Source organism: Meles meles, chromosome 16, assembly GCF_922984935.1.
Source record: "Meles meles chromosome 16, mMelMel3.1 paternal haplotype, whole genome shotgun sequence".
NCBI classification, from domain to species: Eukaryota; Metazoa; Chordata; class Mammalia; order Carnivora; family Mustelidae; genus Meles; species Meles meles.
In genome coordinates, this window is record NC_060081.1 from 70,642,470 (window position 1) to 70,667,909 (window position 25,440).

Consider the following 25,440-nt stretch of genomic DNA (forward strand, 5'->3'; position numbering starts at 1 on the left):
CACGAGACACCCCAGGGACCCAGCAGGCCACTGCAGCCCTGGCAACTCAGGGCCCACCTCTGTCTCCTCACTTGTTCCCACTGCTCTTACCTCCGCTGGAGTATTTAAGACAAATCTAAGATATCATGTAATTTCCCCCAAACGACTTCCACGTGCGTCTCTAGCACGTAAGGGCTTTCTTGTAAAGCAAGGTTCTTCTCTGTCACCCCACCCCCACTCCCCAGAGACGCTTAGCAATTTAGCACATTTCCTGCGAGGCAAACATTTAACCATGCCCAGAAACGTTTCTCTTTGTCACAGCTGACGTGGGGGAGGAGGGGGGGCGCTTCTGGGCTCTGGTGAGTAGAGGCCCACAGGGCCGCTAAATGTCTCACAGCACATGGGCCGGCCCCACAGCAGAGAACGACCCAGCCCGAAATGCCAGTAGTATCAAGGCGGGGAAACTGTCTTGCAAACGTCACCAAACTGCTATCACCACACCCAACAAAATCAGTGATTCTCCAATACCACCTGCACGCCCACCCACATTCAAACGTCCCGACAGTCTTGAAGGTGTCCTTTCACAGAGTGTGTTGAAAACAGAATCCTGACCAGGTCCCGATGTCATATGTGGCTGATGTGTGTCTCAAGTCTCTCTTCTTCCTCTCTGTACCTGCTGCCCCCCACCCACCCCCACTTGCGAGTTAAAGAGACTGGGTCACTTGTCTTCTAGAATCACCCACCCTACGGGTTTGGCCACCTGCCTTCCCAGAGTGCCGCTTCAGCATCCTCTATCCCCCACATTCCGTCGCTGAGTAGTTAGACCCAGACTCTGGCTAGAGGATGCGCATTTCCACTCTGTGTCCTATGCCATGACACCAAGAAGGACACGTCCAGCTGTCTCTCCTTCTGCAAAGAAAGTTCCCTCCAAACCTTTCTCAAATAGCATCAGCATCTCCTAGTGACTGCTGCCCACATCCATCATTTCATTAGAGCAGTGGTTCTCCATCAGGGGGGGTTGGGGGGACTCTACCCACCCCCCACCGCCCCGCCCAGGGAGCATTTGGCAACGTCTGAGGACATTTCCGCTGTCACAACCTTAGACCAGGGGAGCTACAGCATCTCGCGGATAGAGACCAGGGGCATCACTAAGTCACCTATGAGGTAACCCCACAGCGCGCGCCCCCCTCCCCCACAACTACACAGGGTTATTCTACCCAAAACGTTGGCATTGCTGAGGCTGGCCAACGCCGACCTTCCCACTCTCTCCCTCGTTCCCTCTGGGGCTGGGCACACCTGTTGATCTGGGTGACGTACTGCTTCATCTCCTTCAAGGCCACGTCCAGTTTGGTGAAGAGTTGCCGGTAGGCTCCCTGGATCTCACGGTCCTCCTGCTTGAGTAGGAAGCTCAGGCCCCGGTCCTCCTGGCTAGCAGTTTCACTGGCGGACCCAAAGCCGCTGTCGTTGAGGCCCTGCTGTTGGAGGTCCCCGTCCGTAGCAGGCAGGCACTTCCAGGATGGGGCAGCCATGGTGGTGATACAGTGCTGGGTGTAGGACATGGGGTTCAGGTGGCCTACAGCAGGGGGAGAGGGGGAGCTCATTTGGAAACAGCCTCCATAAACCCCTTAGAAATATACAAACCTATTCCATGGATCCCAATGAGTGAGAAAAACTTCCTATTAAATATTCTTTTAATCGACTACATAACTTGGAGAGGAAAGTTTCAGTTTGGTGCCAAGATGCTTTTAACCACCATGAAACTTTTCCTGACTGGAACACAGACATGATGGCTGGTACTCCAGCAGCCGTTTTACATCATAAGGCATCCTTCAGGAAGGAAACCACCTCTAGAGATGGTGGGCTAGAAGGAACCTGGATCCCTGATGGCTGACTGGGGAGCCACCATTCTAGTCCTGGACTGCTGGCCTCGGACATGTTTCCACAGACCTGAACACAACATCTAACAGACACACGCAGTTACCTTGCTCGGGGTCAAGGCCGATGAGGGAGGGTTTACGACCGAAACGGATACTGAAGGACCTGCCAACTGAGGGAGTGGTCTTGGGGTAGGACACTTCCATGAGGTTGACGTGGCAATTGGTGGGGCAGAAGTCCAGGCCACACAGCGGATGGGGTTCCGGGGATGCTTGTTTGAAGGGTGGGCTGACCCTGTTCTTCAGCTGGGCTGCAAACTGAGAAAAGTGGGGGATATGGGGGTCATGATTCAGGGGTCTGGGAATTCCAGCCCACCTCCAGCACCCACTTCACCCTAGTCTAGGCCAGACATTCCAAAACTGCACAAAATGCCAATTGCTTCAAATGGAAAAGTGAATTCCCCTATACTGCCTTTCACTGCATCCAGATTTCAGGGAAGGTATGGGGAAATCCGAGGCCTCCAACTACCCACCCACACTCATTTCTTCACCTCAGCTGCCCTGAGCTATCCTTGAGGAATCATCTCTCCCCACCCACAGTCCATGAGGTGTAGGTAAGGCTGGACTTCCAATCCCTGCAGTGACTGGTACAGGGCTAGAAAAGGGACCCAAGCCAAGCCAATAAGAGTTCCTACTGAGTTCTTTTCTACCAGGGTTCCTAAGGCTAGAGCTACTGGGAAGCATTTTGTCACCATGTGAGAAGGGCCCACCTGAAGGCGAAGCCAGAGGAAACCAAAAGCATGAGAAGGAGAGAGGCCACCTTCTTATGACGGTGTGATTGGCTGTTTGAGCACCTGGATACAACCATACCTGAAGTTCACCTCTGGACTTTTCAGTAACATAAACCAATAAATACTCCTGTTTGTTTAATCCACATTGGGTTGGATTTTGACATTTACAACCAAAATACCCCAGGCTGAGATTCTCTGGGGCACAGGTACCTCCTGGTAGCAGGCGATCCTCTGGCCGATGCTCTCCAGCTTGGTGTCACAGATGTTGCGGAACTCATAGTGGGACATGGTCTTGATGTTGTTGTTCAGGGCCATGAGCCGCCCACAGTTCTGCACAAAGACACTGTCATCGGCAGCAAAGGCCTTGAGGATCTGCAGAAATAACGAACCACCACTGAGCACACACTGTGCACCAAGGAGGGTCTTAAGCAGTTTCCCTACGGTGATCCCTGTAGGCCTGTAATAGCCCCGTGAATTGGGGTCTGCTACTGGCCCATTTTGTAGATAAATAAGCTGAGACTAAAGAGAAAAGGGGAAAAAAGCATCTCTCCTAAATCCCACTGCTATCAAGTGGTGGGGCAGCAACTAGACTTCAGGGCTCCAGGCTAAGTTGGAGGAAATGACAATGAGGTGCCCCACCCCCCTGGGCAGGGCAGCGCCCAGCGAGACCTTAGCAGCAAGGCCGAAGCAGCCACGGGGTTCCACGATCTTCTCCAGCACATGGCACTTGACGCCTGCAGTGCTCACATACTCATACACCACGCCATGCTCCAAGTGTACGTTGTCCACGGTCAAGGTGACCACAGGGCTGTCTTCATGCAGGCTCAGCTGGGGCCCCAGGGACATCAGGGGGAAGGCTGAAAACCAAAGGGACAGGCAGCCCTGAGGAGGGGGCACCACTCCCCAGCCAGCCCGCCCCCCAACCCAGCACCGCAGTGGCTCACGTGGGACACACGGGGAGAAGCCTGTGCTAAGCTCTGCCCATTCTGGCCAGCCCACTCTCGCTCACCCCTTGTCCTCAATTTTCCTTCTAGGAATCCACCTGTGTGCCCCATTCCCAGTCTCTGTGGCTCAGAAAAAGGAAGCCCTAACCACACCCTTCAGTCACAGTGACTGGTTCAGGAACAAGCATGTGACCCGAGCCAGGCCAACGAGAGTCAAGTCTGGGACTTCCATTGGATCTACAAAGAGAACCGGACATTCCCTTTTTCAGTGGGATTCCAAGCCGCTGGAACCACCGCATGCAGAACACACAGAAGGAGCGCAAGTGAGAACTGGACCAAAAGAAAGACTTTTCCCTAGACTGTATGTAGAACTGGATGGAGCCAGACCTGAAGCTGGCTTGACCCACTCACTGTTTAGTTGGCTGAGCCACTGTTTTTATGTAGCCCAGTTTCAGTCCTGATTAACGTGGGCCCACAGAGTCTGATTCCTCAGAGGCCACACACCTAGGTAGTGAGTGACATAGCTAGAAAATGAAGCAGGCACTTTACCGGACTGAACTGCTTTCCCGTATACCTGCTCCGAAGAGCGCCTCTCAACACACCCACCAGGGTGGCCTTCCTCCCTCACATCCATATTGTGTCACTGCCTGCCAGTGACAGTTCCCAGTCTGTTCCCAGTCTGTTCCCCCTCGTGTCAGCACCACGAGGACAGAAACCCTGTCCACCTTGGAGCCAGACTGAAGGAACAAGCATGAGCCCCCGAGCCAGGACAGTGAGTCAAGTCTGGGACTTCTGTTGGATCTACGAGGAGGAGACAGACTCTTTTTCAACTGTGGATTCCAAGTCGCTAGACCCACTGGCAGAACACAGCACATGAAAGAGAAACCAATATTTTTATGGACCCCCAGATCCTAGAACAGGGCCTGGCATACAGCAAGTGCTTCTCCTTGCTGAACGGAAGACTAGAAACAGCCAGCTCCTCTCGGCATACTTGACCATCATTATCGGGGTCCCCCATGTGCTGGGGAAGAAGCCCCACAGCCCTTGCCTCTCAGAGGTCATAAAGCAGGCTCAGCCTCTCCTCCCCCCATCAGTCCTTCAGGACCCCTCTGCCGGGCTGCGTGCTTCAGCAGGAAGGGGATGGCTCCCCAAACAACCTCCTAAACCCCGTCCTTCGCTGACCCTGAATGTACCAGCAAGGAGCCCACAGATGTCAGATGCAGAGGCAGCCAGAGCCCCTACTCTTCCCACAGCCTCTGCCTCCACCTCCAGCCCCATGGAAATACAGGGCAGAATCCAGAGAAGCAACCGGCAAAAACGGGCTACTGTTCAAACGACACAATCACTGAGTGCCTACTATGTGCCAGGCACAGTCCTGGGCTCCGAGGGTCCAGCAAGGGAGAAAGCAAACAAAACCCTGCCCTCGTAGGTTTCATGCACTAGCGGGGAAGGCAACAGACAAACAGCTGTATGATATGTTAACAACACTTGGAGTGAAGAAAAATAAAATGGGATGAGGAGACAGAGGAAAAGAAAGGGTTTAACCAGGGTGCTCAGGGGGCCTCCCTGACGAGGTGACATTTGAGCAGAGCTGACTGAGATGAAGAGCATGAGGTAAGAAATACTCTGGAGGAGACCATTTGAGGCAGGCGGGACTGCAAGTGTAAAGGCCCTGGGGCAGGAATCCATTTGGTATTTGAGAGCAAGAGACTGGAGTGGATAGAGCAGAGAACACAAGACAAAAAGTGCTGGGTGGTATGGCTGGAGAGCCAGGCTGGGGCTGGAAGACCATGAAGGGGAGGACTGGATCTTTCCCTGGAGTAGGGTGGGAGCCACTGGAAGACTCTGTTCTGTTTTTTGAGAAAAGCCTATAGGAAGAAGAAGTAAGGCAGGACAGGGAGAACAGTGAGCAGGTAGTGCAGGGGTCCTGGTAAGAAATGATGGTGCCGGGGTGCCTGGGTGGCTCAGTGGGTTAAAGCCTCTGCCTTCAGCTCGGGTCATGATCTCAGGGTCCTGGGATTGAGTCCCGCGTTGGGCTTTCTGCTCAGTGGGGAGCCTACTACCCCCTCTCTCTCTGCCTGCCTCTCTGCCTACTTGTGATCTGTCAAATAAATAAATAACATCTTTAAAAACAAACAAACAAACAAACAAACAAAAAAAACAAAAAGAAATGATGGTGGCTTAGGCCGGGCAGTGATGGAGGGGGTGGGAAGTGGTCAGATTCTGGAGGCAGGAGGACAGTAGGGCAACAGGTGTGCTGCCGGGATCAAGGTGGAGGGCGAGAGGAGAAAGAGAACAGTCAAGACACACTCCGAGGTTTGGGGCCTGAGAATGTGGGAAGGATGGAGCAGGGACACTTAGAGGAAGACCGGGTTTCAGGGGGAGGTTAGGATTTCAATTTGGGCCACGCTAAGTGTGCCATGCGTAATGGACATCCCAGGGCTGGCAGGTAGAAAGACGGTCTGGAGCCCAGGGCTGAGGGAGCCCAGGGAGCTCCTGGTGGACAGAACACTGGCTCCTGACAGACACCTGTGCCCCAAGCCCCGGACCCTGTAAGTATGCTGTTCCATGGCCGCTGCGGGGGGGCGGGGGGGAATTACAGTTGCAGATGGAACTAAGTCTATTAAACGACTGGTTTTATACTAAAGAGATTATCCTGGGTTACCCAGATGACCCCAATGGGACCACATGGTCCTTCCATGGGGAAGATGGAGGCAGGAGAGTCAGAATTAGAGAGAGAGCAGTGTGAGGGGGACTCCGGCCAACGCCGCTAGCTCTGAAGATAGAAGAAAGGACCATGTGCCCAGGAATGCAGGCAGCTTCTAGAAGCTGTAACAGGCAAGGACACGGAGTCTCCCCTCAAGCCCCAGAAAGCAATAGAGCTCCGTGGACACCTGGAGGATGGCCCGGCAAGACTCAGTGTGGACGTCTGACTTCCAGGGCTGTGGGGTCATGAATGTGTGTGTGTGTGGCTCAGTGTTACAGCGGCGAGCAGACAGGAACACAGAGCCTGGCCAGGAGCAGGGGGAGGCATGGACACAGAAGAGGACAGTCCCCGCTGGAGTCTCGGCTACGCGGCCCACCTGTCCCGTTACCTGAGTCGGACTGCGGGTCCTCGCCGGGGGCCTCCTGGCTGGCTCGGGCCTCCTGGGCATCCTCATGGGTGTGGTAGACCCACTGGTACAGACCCTACCAGAAGGGCAGAGTAAGGGCGCTGCGACCCCAAGAGACCCAGAAGGAACAGATAGGGTTGCAGGCCAAGCTGTTCCCTGACTCCACAGCCCAGGCTTCTAGCCTGCTGGTGACACCACCTTTGAGTCCTCCCAAGATTTCACTCTGGAACCTTCCTGAGGGACCTCCGGTCATGTTCAGCCCTCACCCTCTAGAGTCTATGCTCCACAGAGAAGCCAGGGCAGGGGGAGCCTCTGAAAACAGAAGTCAGACCCATGGTAGCAGACCCCTCGTCTCTCCCGCAGCCCCAGGGCCCAGAGACACGCCAGGCCCATAGCAGGTGTTCAATTAACTCTTAGTAGATGAACCAGTGAAGGTCTGCCACCCTCCCCAGGACCTCGGCCCCCACCCCAACTAGAACATCAACTTTTACCATCAACTCTCTGCCCAGTGTGCCTATGCGGTAAGAGAGCAGGGTCTTATCACACCCATGTCACAGCTGTAACCATCGAGACCGTGAGGTATCACGGCCCAGCTCCTCCAGCTCAGGGAGACAGAGCGGGCAAGACCTCTGAGCCCAGCTCAGCCCTGCAGGGTAGGGCTCAGCCCACCCCAAACGCTGTGGTGCCTTCAGGCTTCTCCACAAGGAAGGAGGTGGCCCTTGGCCCCCTGGCCCACAGAGCAGGGCTCCCCCGATCCCCTCGGCTGCTGGCTGGCTCACCAGGGCCTCTTCTCGGTGGTTCCGGAATGCCTGGAAGTGCTCTAGGACCTCCTGTGCTCCATCGCTCACCACGTTGTTGCCATTGACCTTGAGGATGCACTGGCCAGCACAGAGCCCTGCGGCCGCAGCCTCGGAACCTAAGGGGACAGGAGTGTGTGAGGGTGGATGCAAGGCAGAGAGCCTGGGGCAGCGGTAGGCAAGGGCAAGTGACCAGATGAACGCTGTCCCCCACCCCACGCACCGCCCCAACCCCCCAAACACACCCCAGACATTCGAGCCCCATCCCTCCCACCCTCAAGCCACTCTCCAACCCACTCCAAGAGGCAGGACAGGGACTGGCATTCCCATTTCACAGAAGAGGGAACTAAGGTTCAGAGAAGCAGCAGTGAGCCCAAGGTCAACGCAGCAAGGAAGGCTGGATGTGAACCTGGTACATTCCTCTCTCAAGCTTCATCGCCTTTAAAATCCCTCAACAACCTGTGATACCGTGACAGGATCAGCCCCATTTTGCAGACAGGGAAACAAAGATACAGAGAGGCAAAGAGACTCTCTCAAGGTCACTTGGTGAAGAGAAGCCAGGATCCGAACCCAGGTCTACCAGACTTCCAGTGCATGCTTTTGCAGCCATACCACGACTCCCAGACTACAGGTCTTGGCTCCCAGGGCTTTATGTGGTTAATATGCAGAGTCTGGAAATACAAAAGAATGCCAAGCCCCATCCGTGCCTGGGAGAAGATCGGGCCTATTTGGTGTCACGGTGACAAGTACCTGCCTGGACCCAGGGGCTGGCATTCAAAACCTGGCTCAGCCACTGACCAACTGTGTGACCTCTGGCATGCTCCCCAACCTCTCTGTGCCTTGGTCTCCTCGTCTGTCAAAGGAGGACGCTAATAATATGTACTCGTCGGGTTCTCGAGCGATTCAGCAAGTTAAAAGTGTAAAGCATTTAGCTCCCGGCCCCGCTCTTAGTAAGTGCTCCAGAAATATTAGCTGTTTTACTATTTTAGCCTGGTTCACCCACAAACACCTGTTCTTCTCTTGCGGCTGCTACAAGGCTAAGGTTTGGGGCCAGGTGAGTCTCTTCTGTGCCCCCATCCATGAAGGCTCTGGATGCCAGCCTCCCTGGTCTCCACCCGTGAGAGCCCAGCAGGACCCCAACCCCTTGTTCTGACAACCAAAGAGTCATCAGAGAGCACCAGACACCCCCTGCAGGGTGAAAGTGCCCTGCAGTCAAGAACTGTTGCTTCAAAGAAAAAATAAAAACCCACTTTAAGATACTTAACAGAGGGGCACATGGGTGGCTCAGTGGGTTAGAGCCAGTCTTCAGCTCAGGTCATGATCCCAGGGTCCTGGGATCGAGCCCTGCATTGGGCTCTCTGGTCAGTGGGGAGCCTGCTTCCCCCTCTCTCTCTGCCTGCTTGTGATCTCTGTCTGTCAAATAAATAAATAAAATCTTTTTATTTATTTATTTATTTGACAGAGAGAGATCACAAGTAGACAGAGATGCAGGCAGAGAGAGAGAGAGAGAGGGAAGCAGGCTCGCTGCTGAGCAGAGAGCCCGATGTGGGACTCGATCCCAGGACCCTGAGATCATGACCTGAGCCAAAGGTAGCGGCTTAACCCACTGAGCCACCCAGGCGCCCCAAAATCTTTAAAAAATAAAATAAAGTAGTTAACAGAGGGGCACCTGGGTGGCTCAGTCATTAAGCATTTACCTGGGATAGAGCCCCACACTGGCCTCCCTTCTCAGCGGGAAACCTGCTTCTCCCTCTCCCTCTGCAGCTCCCCCTGCTTGTGTTCCCTCTCTCGCTATGTCTCTCTCTGTCGAATAAATAAAATCTTTAAAAAATAAAATAAAATAATAACAAACTCTTGGTAGCTTTCTGCCGTGATACGCATTTTCTTTCATTAAATCGTGTTACAAGTACAACTGTGACCATGAAAGCGGACAGTTCATGTTTCAACTTTAAAAGTGTGGCCCTCAGATACAAAGAGGGTTCAGAGCCCAGAACTTCAGACCTATGTGGTCTTGTCTCCCGGAGGGAGGGGCCTTCTAAGCATCATGCAAGGGGGAGGCAGTACGGAGAACAGGCTGACTGTTGGCCCTCGGGCTGGATGGGACCACAGAAGTGTGGCCAAAATTCCCATTTCTGGCTTCCTTCAAAAACTCATTCCTACCTGGTCATAATGAGCTTGAGCTGAGGGAAAACGAACCCCTTTGAAAGTGAGCACGTCTTTTCTCACCTTGCCATAGTCCCCACCATTCCCTATGCGTTCCCCTCAGCTGTCTGAGCCCCTCTCTGTCCGCTGGGCTCACCTCTGCCCACGGCATAGACGCACGGCGGGGCAGCTCCGCGGATCTGGAAGCACAGAGCCTCTGGATGGTCAGGAACTTTGATGATCCTGCACCGGGAAGAAACAGCCGTAAGAGAAAGCAGAATTTCACCTAGGAGCCCAGGGGGCCACCCGGGGAGCCCCTGCCTCCCAGACTCTGGGGAAATCCAGCCCAAGGAGTAGCAATGTCAGACTCTGGGCTCCAAAGAGACAGACAAACCTCACTTAACCGGAGCCCATACCTCCTGGCATCTTTAATGACTCAGAACCACCTATCCTGCCCTTGGAGACTGAATCCACACATAGAAATCCCAGGTCACCCTCCTAATGCCTTCTCTATCACCCTCTCAGTGAGAGGGGGCCCCCGGGTGTTCAAACCAGCCCCTCAGGCCGCGAATATTTTGTTCAACAATCACAGATGGCGAGGGTGAGAAGTGACCCAGAACACCTTGGTGCTGACTCCAGAAAAACGCCCACGAGTGTCCCCTACAGAACACAGTTTGAAAGGCCAGGTCTTGGCCATTCCACAAGTGGGAGGCCAGAGCAGAGCACTCGCCCGAGGCTGTGTGGTGGGCGACACTGTCCCAGCGCCTTCGATGCAGCTACATGCTTCCCCGTCAAGGGCGTGCGCCCCACGGTGGGGCTCAGGATCATCCTCCCGTCCCCAGCTGCCAGATAAAACCAGCTCGGGAGCCTGTTCTCGAACCCCAGGCACTTCCAGAACTTGATGCGGGCACACTCCCCTGGGTGATTTCTGCCACTTCCACATACCAAACTATCAATCATCTTCCCTAAATTGGCTCGCCTTTCTGACTGAAAGAATCACAGTTAAAACTTTCCATCACTCCCCTCAATAGGAAACCGGGAGTCTTTGCCTTAAATAGAAGAGAGAAATAAAACCCAAATGCACAATTTCTAAAATAGAAAATGCTTCTCCCTGCACCTATATCTGGCATCGACCGCTTCTCACCACCTCCACGGCCACCACACAGCCTCCTCGCCACTCCCCAACTTCTACCTTCGCCCCTGACAAGCTAGTCTCCACCTGCAGCCGGGGGATTCTTCCCAGAACCTGTGTCACATCATGCCTTGCCTCTGCTCAGAACCTTCCGGCGGCTCCATGGTCCTTACTGTGGGCACAAAGTCCTACAAGGCCTGGCCTCCCTTGTCTGGTTGACCTCATCACCTACCCTTCTCTCTCCCTCACTCTGCTCCACCCCATCAGCTTCTTCACTGTTCCTCAAAGATACAAGCCACGGTTCCACCCCAGGACCTTTGCACTGGCTGTCTCCTCTGCCCGGAACACTCTTCCTCCCCTTGACTCCCTCCCTTCCCTCCTCGGTCTTCACCTCAGTTCCCCACAGCATCTCCCTGGCCGCCATCCCTCCACATGGGCTCTCTTCTTTCCCAGTTGGAGAGACTGGCCCAGGCTTACTACCACCTGGTTCACTACGTCTCTCACTTCTCTGTTTTGTTTTTTTGTGTGTGTCTCCTGTCCCACCCTCCACCTAGACTGAGAGGTATATGAAGGGTAGGAATGTGTCCATCCAGACATGCCTGCATCCCCAGGGCCTGGAACGCCACTCAGCACATAGTAGGTGCTCAGTAAACATCTCCTGAATGCATGAAAGTAGCAGCCTCTTGTCACGTGCCCTAGAATAGGTCCCATCCACAGGGAACCAGGACAGCTCAGGCCCCCACCACCACCCTGGCACTCAGGCAACTCCTTAGGCCAAGAGGAAGATGGACACCCCATCATGGCGATACTCACTCTTTGGCCTTGGTGGCTACCAGGAGGCGCAGTGGGCGGTGGGAGCAGAAAGACTGGTTGAGGATGGACTCCACCTCCGCAAAGGGCCTCAGGAACACCAGATCCTCGTTGATGGAGTAGATCTTCCTCCCCACCTGCAGGCCGGCCATCTTGGCGGGGGGGGCGGAGGAGACATGCACACCAGGTCACTAGCCTCCCTTCCTCCTCACCTCGGAGCCCCAGCTGCATTCCAGCAGCACACAGCCAGTCCAGCGACCGAACACACCCCGAGTGAGCCCCCCCCCAGGGCAACCCCACTCCCTGCTGCGGTAAGCAATTAAGAAACCAGCTTTTGTCCTGCGCCTCCCCACAGGGCCATGAGGGGAGCCAGTGGCGTACAGGCTGGGAGACCAGCCCGAGCAGGGGGCTCACTCGCGGCTCCCCCAGAGAGCGCAGGAGAGCCCACCCTGGCCTGAGCATGCCCATAGGACCACGAGCTGGGAGGAACCACGGACACTGCGGGTGGCCCCCCTGGGAGGCCTCACCTCGGCCAGCGAGCCCCGCTGGACTGACTTCACCACAACGGCCTTGTTCTTCTCCTCGATGTCAAAGCCATAGTCCTCCTCCTGGGGCAGGATCTGAGGGCCCAAGGCAGGAGAGACCCGGTGAGATGCTGAGAGGGGCCGGCAGCCTCGGTCCCCACGAGACCGTGATCCTACCAGCTCCGCGTGCCCCAGCCCTCCAGTGACTAGGGGTGCACAATAGCATGAACTTAAATACAAAGAGCACCCAGTACATAGTAGGTGCTCAATAAATACCTGTCTAGGGAGGACACACCACCTCGCGCCTCAGCCTGGTGCTGATCGCGTCCTTTTTACTTTTCACTCCTGTCTCCTCTTTCTCCTCCCAACCCAAGTACCGAGTATGCTCTATTATACACCACTGTCCCCCCATCTGCAAGCAAACTGTACATGCTCAGTAACAATCCACCGGCTTAATGAATAAAACAGATCCAATGTTGTCTGGCCACCAAGAACTTGGGGACAGGAAAGGAATTTAGGGAGGAGCAATCCTTCCCACTGCAGGGTGGCAGGCGGGTTGGGAAGTTTGGGGGATCTGTGGGCAGGGGGAATGCCAGGGAAATGCATTTATTTGTTCAACAAATATTTGCTGAGCTTCTGCCTATGATACAAGCCAGGTGCTTTACGGGACACCGGAAACAGTGCTGGACAAAACACAGTCCCTGCCCTGCTGCAGCCAACCATCTACTGGGGAAGACAGACTACAGACAAATGAGCGAGGAAATACAGAACGTGATGCAGGCAAAGTATACAGTCTGAGTTCAAATAAAGCTCTTCAAGGGACAGACTGGTGTGGCAGGGGTCCCAGAGGAGGAGTTATCTGAGCTGAGACCTGAATGAAACCAGGCACAGAACTTTATGAAACTGGAAAAAGTGGTCCGGGCAGAGGGCACAGCACGTGCAAAGGCCCTGAGTCAGGCCCATAGTACTCGAGGATAAGACAGGAGATTAGAGTAGCTGGGGTTGGGTGAAGGAGGGGAGAACACAGGAGATGAAGCTGCAGAGATAGGGAGAGTCTTATAGACCATGATGAGAGACTGGATTTCATCCCAAGTGTATAGGGAACACGGGTGGGCTTTATAGTGGGATAAATGGGAATCCCCATATTTACGGGACCCCTGTAAGCATCACATGAGAGAAGTTAATGGTGCCGTCTTCCTATGAGTCGGACATCAGCCCCAAGTCTCGCTGTGGCAGGAGATCTAAGCTGCTGAGCCTCCTTCTCGCCACCTCCTGTGGACCAGGCAAGAAGGCAGAGGCTGCTGGTCACCAGAAGGCAGAGAAACAGGACTTGGAGGGCTAGGCTGGGCAGACAGCTGGGCGGGCTGGTAAACGTTCCCCTCAGCTATAAGGTTATTTACGGCAACTGCACACGGACAGGGCGCCACCAGCAGACCTAAGGCTTTGCAAAGGATCCGGGATGAGCCATTTCAGGGGCCAACCTCTCCACACGACGTTAAGCTGGGACGTGGGGTGGACGGGGAGGCAGGTGGGGGGAGAAGGAAAGGAAAAGAAAGGGAGCCAGCAAGGCTGATCTCTCCATAAAGAAGGTAGTCTTGGCCCATGAAGTGTAGAAGTCCCATCCTCAGGTGCTCCAAGTCGAGCCCGACTTCTCTAGCCGTAATCGGCAGGTCGCCCCGCTCCCGGGCTGCAGCTAGGCCCACGGAGGCAGAGTTAGCCCTTGCCCTCTGCTCCTACCAGCAGGCGCTTGGCCAGGATGTTCTCCACCAGCTTGAAGTCGTTGCGAAGCTGTTTGTTCTTGCTGCTGGTTCCCTCCATCTCCTCGTCTGCGTGGAAGCGGAAGTACTGGGACTCGTCCTTGAACTCACTCTTCTCCAGCACTGCAAACCCACAGACGCGCAGCACATGGTCAGGCTCAGAGGGAAGGCTCAGCAGCATTTGCCAAAGGGCAACCACAGGCCGGAGCCAACCCCGAGACAAGTTTGCTTTGGCGAGCATGGTGTTTTATTAAAGGGAATCATGTGCCAACCCTAACGGGTGAGGATACTTTGCACAGATGTCTGGCTTTCTGACTTCTCTTGAAAAGTCTGAACTTGCCCCACCTGCTATAAAACCCGTATTACAAAGCCACAGGAACAGAAACCGTGTGGAATTATGGCAGAAACAGATAAAGAGCCAGGGGAAGAAAACGGAAATCACATAAGAGGACCGTGTGTTTATGGGAACTTAGCCTATGATAATGATGATCACGGGGAAGACTGCAGAGCATGTAGGGAAAAACTGACTCACTGGGGGGAGAAAAATAAAATTGGATCCCTACCTCAAACCATGTATCACAATAAATTCCTGATGGATTAAAGACCTAAATATGAACAGGGAAACGAACGCTCACCAAACAAAATGCGAAATATCTTTGTCCTAGGGCAGAAAAAGATTTCATACATGACCCACCCTCCCAAAAAAAGCAGTATGATGAAATTAAGGGCTTCAGTTCAATAACAAGACCGAAGACCGTAGGCAAATGGCAGATTCAAAAAAAAAAAAAAAAAACAAAACTATAATGTCTAAAGCCAACAAGGAATAAATATCTAGAACATAAAACAAACACCAACAAATCCGCCAGAGGCAGCTGGGAAACCACGATGAGACACTTCAGAAGGAGCATTAGCAAGCCTCAGCCCTATAAGCCAGAGCCCGCCCACTGCCTCTTTTTGTAAATAAAGTTTTATTAAAACACAACCACATCTATTTATTTACTTATTGTCTGGGGCTGCTTTCATTCCACAGTGACTGACAGAGCTGACTGTGAAAGGCTATATGGCCCACAAAACCGACAATATTTACTATTTGGGCCTTGGGGCGCCTGGGTGGCTCAGTGGATTAAGCTGCTGCCTTCGGCTCAGGTCATGATCTCAGGGTCCTGGGATCGAGCCCCGCATCGGGCTCTCTGCTCCGCAGGGAGCCTGCTTCCTCCTCTCTCTCTGCCTGCCTCTCTGCCTACTAGTGATCTCTCTCTCTGTCAAATAAATAAATAAATAATCTAAAAAAAAAAAAAAAACCAAAAACTATTTGGGCCTTGACAGGAGAAGTTTTCTGACCTCTGTTCTAGAAGGCGGAAAATGGATACAAATAACCAGTCACAACCAGCATGTGGTCTGGGCCCTGTGGGTTAGAATTTAACTAAGTCTCTTCCAGTGCTGGGCAGGCAGCAGGGATCCCGCAGGCTTAGGTTCGGTTACTCCTCAGGCAAGGACGGACTGGCTACACCCGTTTTACAGATAGGGAGACTAAGGCCCAGAGAAGCTAAAAGAACTGCACAAGGTCACAGAGCGGGCAGGACAGGGGCAGGGGAGAATTGTGGCAAGGGGGAAATCCAGGCTCGGTGGGGGAAAGGCAGTGTTTGGAGTCCAGAAAGAAGGAAAACCAGCTGCCTGAGGTTCAAGATGTCCCCACCATCCCCGAAGACAGAGGTTGTCTACAGATTTGGTGCCTACATGAAAAGCAGCAAGAGGCGATCCTTTCTTTCTCCTTCCTTCCCAGGACCTCGAGCTGTTTGTGTCTTCCTCCCATCACCCCCACTACCTCTTTGGAGAAAACAGACGCGCAAATTGCTGTTTTTGCCCAGAACAGGGGAGCCAGGCCCCAGGGGCCGGCTGGCTTCACATACGCTATAAACACGAGGCGGACAGACTCTGGGAGTGGGAGGAGGAAGCACGATGTTGTGTCTTGGCTGAGATGTCTGGGGAAAGAGCTGGAATCCCAAGTCCAGGACCACAGCCAGGTGAGGTCCCACCACCCACTGCCACAGGGTTCCCTCAAGGCCACCGGCCGGGCTCAGACCCCTGCCAGCCCCTGCCCGACCTCACATCCTCTGGGCCACTCTGAGCCTCCCTGTGCTCATCTGGGGGGACCCTGACAGCACCAGCTTCCAGAGGGACAGGGGATGAGACGGTGAGTCTCAGCTTCCCCATATGTGCTTAAAGACACTTCAGGGCCCGGGAGCTCAGGTCAGACGCCACAAGAGGCCCCACCCGGGCCCCGCCCCCGCCCTCCGCTCTGCCCCCTAACCTGCATTTTGCAGCAGCCACAACCCTGGGATTTGGCCCTTTCCTATTTTAGCTTATTTCTGAGTTCATGGCAGGGAACGGGGGAGCAGGGGCTACGCCCTGCAGTTTCTGTCCCTGAGAGGCCCTGAGGGTGTTGGTGCTGCCTGGGAGTCACCCTCCCCCACCCCCCACCCGCAGAATGTCCTCAACCAGCAGCCTTCCCAGAAGAGTGGCAGGGGTGGACCCCTAATTACTTTCACCCACAAATGAGAGGTTCTGCCCAGCTGATTGGCAGGAAGGATGGAGCTGTCAGAGGGCCCCGCGGAGAATGGAGCGGCTTCTGGGAATGAGGGACTTTGGTGACAGGAGCTGACGGATGGGAACGACTCTGGCTGGGCCTGATCTGCCCATCTTCGCGGGTGAAATGGGCAGCTGGGAGTGCGTCCTAATGCCTAACCCCACAGAGGCATGGGCATGCTGAGCTCAGAGGAGGAGGGGATCCAGTGACAAAATGAGGAAACGGAGGCCCAGAGAGGCACAGAGGTTTACTGGGAGTGAGCCGAGTCAGGGCTGGAACGAGGCCTGCCGGCTACAAGGCAGGGGATACGCTGGCACACCTCTCATCCTGTTGAAGGGACAGCAAACCCATCAGCGAGACTAGGGGTGGAAAACTACGGCCCACTGCCTGTGTTTCTAAATAAAGTTTTATTGGCACACAGCCACGCCCACTTATTGAAGTACCGCCTGTAGCAGCTTCAATGCTGTGATGGCAGAGTTGAGCTGTGACAGACCCCGCGGCCTACAAAGCCTGAAGTATTTAGTATCTGGCCCTTCGCAGGGAGGGTCTGCTAACCTCTGAGCTGGAGCACAAAGCAGAAGCTGGGAGAAGGAATGACCAAGAGACCTTCTAGAATCTCACCCCTTTGCTGCCACCACCAGGGCCCAAGCCACAGCAACCCTCCCCTGGTGTCAGAGTCGCTTCTGCACTGGCCTCTCGACTTCCACTCTCAGCCCCGCAGACACGCTCCATGGCCCTCCTCTGCTCAGAACCCTGTCGGGACTCCCAGCGCACTGGAGTGAAAGCCAAAGCCCTCCTCAGGCGCCCGCACTGCTCCGGAACATGGACTGATTTCACTGCTTGGTGCACGCACACGTGGCTGTGAGCTCCCGAGGACGGGACTCCGGTCTACCCTGCTCACCGCTCTGTCCCGGGAGCCTAGCGCAGTGCCTGCCCTGGGAACGCAAGGGCTGGAGGCGAGCAGCAGGAACGACCACACGAGGGAAGCGCGGAATTAGTCTGACAGGAAGAGAACAGCTCCGTGAAGAAGGGTGAATCTGAGCCAAGCATGGAGAGAGGAAGGAGAGAGCCGTGCAGCCCGGGTGCTGGGGGACGCCTCGGGAGGTGCGAACCAAACAGAAACAATGAGTAAGTCAGGGGTGTGAGGCAGGTAGGGCACCCTGGGCCAGGGAAACTGCAAGAGCCAAGGCCCTGGGGAGTGTTCTAGAAGAAGAAAGGCTGGTTGCTGGGAGATAAGTCTACCATAGGAGCCTCAGGGCTCTCCCAGGGCCAGCAACTGGGAAGGTCACAGAGCTCAGGGATGGAGTGCTCGGCTGGTGAAGCCTGCCTGCCTGGGTTCAAATCCCAGCTCCTACTTGCTGTGTGACCTTGAGCTGCTATCTTCACAATCTGGGCTTCCATTTCGATTATAAATAGGGATAATATTAATACCAACATCAAAGGCTCAATTCAGGATTAAACTAACGAACACGGGGGAGTGCTCAGGAGGAGGCCAGACACACGCGTATGAGCTGCTGTGTTAATTTGAAATGGTAACCGGAAGCCGTTCCTCCCTCCCGCCCACCTTCCCACCTCAGGACCACCTCGGGACTGCCCACCTCTCTTCCCCTCTTCCGTGCTTCTCTGGTGGGAAGGAGAGCGACTTATCTAAGGGGTCAGGCCCGGAAAAGCGGTGTGAACATCCCTGCCCAGCTCCCTTCCTCTCTCACGTACAACCTGCCTGCCCGCTGTCCCCACAGACCCCTCTCTTCTCCTCCATGTGGAAGCCCGTGGGCCAGCCCTGCAGGATCCGACCTCGCTGCCCACCCGGAGGTCATGTCCCATCCAGGAGAAGGGCCCAGGAAGCCCACAGATTTGACCTCAAAGCCAGTCCATTTTCCCAGCCAACCGTTACCAGCCACCTTGGTACCTACTGAAGCCCTGAGGTGATGTCGCCATCAGGGCAGAAGAGGGAGGGGTGCGGGGTGGGCTTCCTGAGCCACCCCAAGCCCCCCTTGGTCTACAAGCCCACAGACCCAGCATCTAGCCTGGGCTCCTCCGCGGGCAGGCCACGCACCCTCCAGCCCACCACTTGCTCTCTTTGGGCCTCATTCCCTCCGCTCCCCATGAAATGCCCCAGGGACCAGGGTCCCTACTAGCTTTTCTGTTCCAGGGCAAACCGCCCCCCCCCCCACCGGAGGAGGCTGGACTGAAGGGAAGGGGCAGATTACCGTGGTGCATGAAGCCATTGTTACACAGGCCCACGCCAAGCGCCACCGCCTCCTCCCGCGTCTGGCAGTCACCCTGGAACAGAACAAGAAGGGGAGGGTGTTAGGTGCACCGACGCTGGAGGGCTGAGCGAGGCTGCGAAAAGCCCACCACCACCCCGAGAATGGAGGCTCCATGGGGGCAGGGATCTGTGTCCGTTTTACGTACTGCCGTACTGACCAAACACGTCTATGACTATTAGAAATAAACCTCACACAAGAAAATCAATAGTAGCTGTGTATCGTGCCATAAATACCACAAAGGAGAAATGGAGATCTGATGTGGCAGATATTGTAGCTGCCTAAGAATAACCCTTTCACCAATACCACGCTAGCAATGAAGCTGTCACTGTTGAAGACAGCAACACATCCATCTAGGGGATCACAAAACCCAGCTCCCTTGCAGTGAGAGGTGGCCAGTGAGATATAAGCAGAAATCACTGGGAGGGAGCTCTGGAAAAACCTGTTGATCCTGGTCCTTCTTTTTTCTTCTTCGTCCTGCTTGGAACAAAGATGTGATGGCTGGAGCTCCTGCAGTCATCCTAGACCACAATACCAAGGACCAAAACATGCTAAGGATGGCAGAGCAGGACGAGAGACAGACCCGAAGATCTCCTGAGGCTGCCCTAGCAGCTCTAGCCCACCCACCTCTAGGCTTCTCTCACAGCAAACGAAAATCAACCCCTAATTTATATCAGGCTCTGCAGCTAGGATCTTTGATGCTAGCAATGAAGTCCAAATCCTAACTGACCTAGCTATAGCCAGCGAGATACCTGGGGAAGGCTATCAGGGGATTCGGGAAAATACCTTCCTCCCTGAAAAAGAGGAAAGCAGTAACACATCCCCTACTGGAGACAAAGTCGCATGAGGAAGTGACTGATATATGTAGGTCTAAGGGGCTATCCAGTGACCAAGGTGGCAGACAATGCTGAGGACAGCAGAGTGAAGGACAGAAGGTTCTTGACACGTGGCATGACTGGTATGGGGCACAATTATCTGCTCAGGCCACCGTTTCGTTGGGTTTTCTGTTCTTGCAAGGGAACATGCTCCTAACCAGTACAGCTGAAGTCCGTTTCACCTCTCAGGGCTTTTCCAGGGAAGTGACGTCCAACCCAAAACTGAAGTTATGAACGGTCATGGCCCATAGGGCCCGTCTTTGGGGCCGACTCTCCCACATAGAATGTCATCTTGGTGGGACAGCTCCTCAGTTTTTCTCACACAACTGCCCCACCACCACCAACCCAGGCCAAGGTTGAGGACACACGGTCCGTACAGAGCTACGGTGATGCCCTCTGCCCCAGGAACATGACCAGAGGAGGAACCCAAGGACGGGGAAGAGCTGGTGTGTTTCTCCCCACAGTGCCCCGAAGAAGGGGCCCTTGGCACCCACTCCCAAGACGCTGGGCACTTCCTGGTGCCAGTGCTTTCTGAGGCTGGGTCCTGGGTCTCCCCTGACTCTGTGGGGGCTCTTTACCCTTTTCCATCTTCTCTTTTCTTCCCCCTTCCCTTTAGTTGGCCAGAATCTGTTTCCGGTCTGTGCAAACCCCACAATCTCAGTTCATCACGGAAACCATGTGAGTTGTGTGGCACGGCTGGGGATGCGGGGGCTGGGCAGAACAGCTGGGTCGCAGACACAGAAAACAGCATGGACAAAGGTCCAGGGGTGGACAAAACCTGCGTCACAAAAGGCAGCCTCGCCACCAGGGAGGGGGTGAGGGCGCTCCATTAGGACAAGGCGTTCGATCTGTTGTGTTCCCTGCGGAATCCCAGTGGCTTAGAACTCAGGCCTGGCATACAGGAGGTGCTCAATAAATATCTGGCGATTCAATAAAGTTGCTGTCAGCAGGGGCAAATCATGTAGGAGCTTGCGGCCACAGTCAGTGAGCTTCGGCTACATTCAGATGGCCGCAGGGCCTGACAACCGCTCATGGAACGGACTCCCGAAGCGAGAAGGGGTTTCGAGAGGCCATTGCCTCGACTGTCCCCCACCTACTCTGCCAGCCACCGAGGGGCCAGGGAGACACTTGCCCAGCTAAAGGAGAAGCAAATGCCAGGGGCTGCAGGACTCAGAGCACGGGGCCTGCGGGAGCCAGTGGCCTCCGGATGTCACGCCTTGGCCGACTCGAGGAAGACAAATCTCTCCCGTGGGACCCCAGGCCAGCGGCCGGAAGGCTGTGTGCACAGAGCCCAGCCAGGGAAGGCGGCCATCCATCCAAGAGGCGGCATCCGGAGCGGCTGACCCCAGCTGCACGGGGCCAGCAGGGGAGGCACAGCCGGGGCCCAGGTGGCGAGCAGGCGCCCGCTCCGCAGCGTGGGAGGCCCCCAGCAGGCGTCTGGAGCCCACCTGGCTTTCTGAGGCACTCACAGTCTGGGCTGCCAGCCCATCCCTGTGCCCCTTCCCACAGGGAGGACCCACAGGGAGGCTCCTAAAGTTAGAACAAGAACAGGATTCTCAAGTTAACCGTGGAATACGCTGACCCTGGGCACCTGAAAAGGAAGTCCCCTAGCCCACATCCCACCAAGTTGTGGGAAAACCTCAAATCACCATTTTCTCCCCTCCCGGAGGAAGGCACAGGCGCACAGAGCCCTGTCCCGCTGCACCGCCATGCTCCCCTCACCTCCTCCTCCTGTCCACTAGCCAGCCCCCATGCTGGTGCTCCAGCCACGCTGGCCTCCTTGCTAGTCCTTTCACACACTACGTGCCCCCACCTCAGGGCCTTTGCACTTGCTCCTTCCTCCTCCTGGAAGGCCCTGTCCTGGCTTTTTTACGTCTCAGTGTCCGAGTCAGCTCCGCAGAGGACAACCTAAAGTAGCCCGCAGCCCCCACTCCCCGCCCCCATAGATCCTGTCCACCAATGTTCATCCCGTTACACTCCCATGGCCTTGTGTGATACCGGTGCTGCACTTGCAACAGTCTGAAACGAACTCCTCCCTTCCTGCCACCGCTCTCAGGAGAATCAGCACCAAGGATTCCCGGTCCTTGGGGTCCCTCCTGATAAGTGGGTGTGGTTTAAGGCCTGCCCCTCACTAGACTGTCAGTGGGCGGCAGTGGGGCCCGTCAAGGTGACCCACCTCCCCAGTGGCACCCAGCACTCAGGGAGCCACAGAACATCTCTACCCAGAATCACCTGGGATGCCAGTGGCAAAGGCAGAGCTGGGCCGGGTGACAGAACACTCCGAGGTAATGGACTCAGGGCTGCGGGAGACTCCCTGCCCATGACTTGGGAAGCCCCAGGACAATGTCCACGGATGCCTCTCACTGACCCGCAGCATACCAGGTCTGCACCATCTCGCTCCGTCTGGAGGGTCAACCCAGAGGCGGTCACTCCCCGTAATACCATTTAACAGATGAAGAGCCCGGGGCACACACGGGCTTGCACTTGCCCCAGGTTACTAGGTTACACCGTGAGAAAGGAATCCTTTCTTCCGGGCCAGACCCTTCCCCCCACCACCATGTTATGGAAATGGGGGCTCCAAGAGGAGAAGTTAGTTGCCCATCGTTGGGCCAGGGCTCCTGACATGTGCCCACGGATGCTTTCTTTCCTCTGCTGGTGCCTCAAGCCCCCAGCCCGTTGTGTCCCCGGAACCTGAACCGGTACCCAGTACACAGTAGATACTCAAAGAAAGGGAGAAGCTTATTAGCCCTCTTGTTGACTTGCTCCACACCCTCCCCCGACTGCGCATTTTAAATACTGCCAAAGCTGGGCACCTGGGTGGCTCAGTGGGTTAAAGCCTCTGCCTTCAGCTCAGGTCATGATCCCAGGGTCCTGGGATCAAGCCCCACATCGGGCTCTCTGCTCAGCGGGGAGCCTGCTTCCTCCTCTGTCTATCTTTCTCTGCCTGCCTTTCTGTCTACTTGTGATCTCTGTCAAATAAATAAATAAAATCTTCAAAAAAATAAAAATTACTCTATTAAAAAAAAAAAAAAAAGCCAAAGCTGACCAGGAACGGAGCACGGCTGGCATGCCAGTCCTGCCCCGCCCTCCACCCACCCGCAGGGGAGTCCAGCAGGCACCCAAAAGACAGTGCCTTCCCGCACCAGAGGAGAACTCTTGATCTTCCCAGGCAACTGGGGACTCCTCCCCCAGTCTCCCCATCTCCGTAAAGGGTACCTCCCGCCTCCCAGCGCACCAAAGCCCCAGGATGCATCCTTGCCTCCCATCCTGCCCCAGAGCAGTGCACCCCGTGCGCCCCATCTCCAGGCATTTCTCAGACCCACTGACATCTCGGCATCTCGGGAACCCATCTCACTCCCAACTTGGGCCAGGGACTCACCACTTAGGGCAGAGCCCACATCACGCTTTGGAACCCACACACAGCCGTGAGCACCAGGGGAGCTCGGGAAACATGAGGCCACAGAAAGGGCCAAGCTGGGGAGAAGCAGCTGTTTCCAAGAGCCCAGACCCAGGCAGGTCTAGGCTCCAAGCAAAGAACCTAAACCACAAAGGAAATCACCCCGTGTCACCCTCACCTGGGGCGGAACACTCCGGAGACGGGACTCCAAGGATTCACCCCCTCACCCCACCCCCTATCCTACCCCCACCCCCTGCTGGTTGTTTCCTGATCTCACTGTCCCTGCACCCCCAAACCCCCTGCAGGTTCCCCGGCCTTCCATATTCTCCAGCCTTCCATACCGCATGTAATTTGGAGCCGCCTTGAATCCCTCGTGCGGGAGATAAGGAATTATAACAACCGTCGCATTTACTGAGCAATTCCTCTGTGCCAGGTGCCAGTCTAAGCACTTTATGTGATTAACTCACTGAATCCTCAAAACAATCTAACAGGAAAGGTATTGTTTTTAGCTGTATTTTGCAGGTGTGGAAAGTGAGGCACAGAGAGGCTAAGAGGTTTGTCCCAGAGCACTCCGCTAGGAAGACGCAGAGCTGGGATCTGACCCAGGCCGGCCTGGCTACTAGAAATCAGGCACACGCTGGGAGCTGCTTTCGGGAGCCGGAAGGGGAGGGCAGTGCCGCGCAGTGGTTAGCGCTCTGCGCCTGCCAGATGCGCAAAACGAATTCCAATTCCAGGGCTGTTTTAAGACCTCCCGGGTCCTAGCATCCCACACCACAGCAAACATATTAAAATACACCCACATTCTACATTAAATATGCTGTTTGGGCCTGAAAACAATTTTTCAAGGATTTTTCTAAACCTGCTTTTGAAGTCATTTGGCGCCAAGAAACATTTACTTTACAGATTGGCTACGATTTCTAGGCAATCATCAGGAATTGTGTGACATGAGAAAATCCCGCCAGCAAATTGTTTTCAAATGGAATGAGGTTTTTATGAATGCTAAATTTAACAATTAAGGAGGCTGACATAAAGCTGCATTCTGTAAACGTTTAAACACTTATCCGTTTTGATTTCACAGTTGTCTCCTCGTCTTTGGAGCCAATACGCTCTCTTTACAGATTTACAAATGAACACTCTCGCAAGCTCCCTGAAAAGTTCGAAGAACCGAGGTACAAGCAGGGAGAGGCAGGCCCATCCCAATCCCAGCTCTGCTGCTACGGGGCTGTGTACCCTTGAACCAAGTGCTCAGCATCTCTGGGTCCCAGTGCCCCTGCCTATAAACGGGCTAGAGGACTCCATGAGATAATTCACAAAACCCAGCCAGAGGAAGCGCCCAGGGAGCAGGAGCCATAGGTCGGCAGACAGAAGTGTCTGCAGCATCTCAGGGGAGCAACAGCCTTCGGGAAGTTGCAGCAAAACCAAGCTGCTGCCCAGCCCTTGCCCCCTGGGCAACTTCCGCGAAAGGAGTAACTTGGCAAGCTCACCATGGAGGCTCCCGTTCGGTGCCTCAACATGAGACCGACTTGTCCCAGCCAGGCCGGGACTGTCCCAGTTTTAACTGGAAGCCTCCAGTGGCAGCAACCAAGTGTCCATTAAGCAGACACTAGTAGATGGATAATAATAAATGACAGATAAATCAAATGTGGGAGATCTGTGCGATGGAATATTATTCAGCCTCGCAAAGGAAGGCAATTCTGACCCAGGCCACCATGTGGATGGCTTTGAGGGCATGATGCTGAGCGCCGTCTGCCAGCCACAGAAGGACAAAGGCTGTGTGACCCTGCTCACGGGGGTACCCAGTGTGGCCAAGCACCTGGAGACAGAAAGCAGAAGCGAGGTTGCCAGGGGCCGCAGGGAGGGGCGAGAGGGGAGCTGGTGTTGACCGGGGACAGGGTTTTAGTTCTGCAAGATGAAAGAGCTCTGGAGAGGGAGGGTGGGGACGGCTCCCAGCGATGTGAGGGGACGTCAGACGTCGGGTCATGAACAGCACGCTGAACCACGGTTATGACAGTTAAGTGTGATATGTATTTTACACGAGCGAAAACTAAAGGAAAAACTGTTTAAAGCAACTTCAAGGCCAGTAGCCAGGTCAGTTCCTCGGTGTTGGGCAGAGTGAGCAGGCTGCTCCCATGGGTCGGGGGGAACAGATCCCACAGGTTGGGGGACAGCTCCCATGGGCTGGGGGACAGCTCACCTGAGCCAGCAGCCAGTCCACGAGCTTGCTCCCAGGTAGCACGGACTTGTACGTCTTCAGGTGGTAATCACGGTCTCTGCGGGAGGACGGAGCACATGTGAGCACATCAGGGAGCACAGACCCCTGGGGCTCTCCCCAGGCACATGCTCTGATGTGTGGCATCTAAATCCCCCCCAGGGGCACCTGGGTGGCTCAGTGGGTTAAAGCCTCTGCCTTCAGCTCGGGTCCTGGGATTGAGCCCCGCATCGGGCTCTCTG

General features: G+C 55.1%; 1 protein-coding gene across 1 annotated transcript in view; it reads right to left on the minus strand.

Moving 5' to 3' along the window:
- The window catches only part of PREX1 (phosphatidylinositol-3,4,5-trisphosphate dependent Rac exchange factor 1), a 178,013-nt gene that overhangs the window by 22,321 nt on the left and 130,252 nt on the right, over positions 1–25,440 (minus strand). Inside the window, exons 14-25 of the mRNA XM_045980873.1 lie at positions 25,184–25,259; positions 18,661–18,733; positions 13,844–13,986; positions 12,110–12,202; positions 11,586–11,734; positions 9,798–9,883; positions 7,481–7,617; positions 6,684–6,777; positions 3,314–3,501; positions 2,855–3,016; positions 1,961–2,171; positions 1,276–1,552 (exon numbers count right to left, since the gene is read on the minus strand). Coding sequence (XP_045836829.1) covers positions 1,276–1,552; positions 1,961–2,171; positions 2,855–3,016; positions 3,314–3,501; positions 6,684–6,777; positions 7,481–7,617; positions 9,798–9,883; positions 11,586–11,734; positions 12,110–12,202; positions 13,844–13,986; positions 18,661–18,733; positions 25,184–25,259 — 1,689 coding nt within the window. The remainder of the gene's footprint in view (positions 1–1,275; positions 1,553–1,960; positions 2,172–2,854; positions 3,017–3,313; positions 3,502–6,683; positions 6,778–7,480; positions 7,618–9,797; positions 9,884–11,585; positions 11,735–12,109; positions 12,203–13,843; positions 13,987–18,660; positions 18,734–25,183; positions 25,260–25,440) is intronic.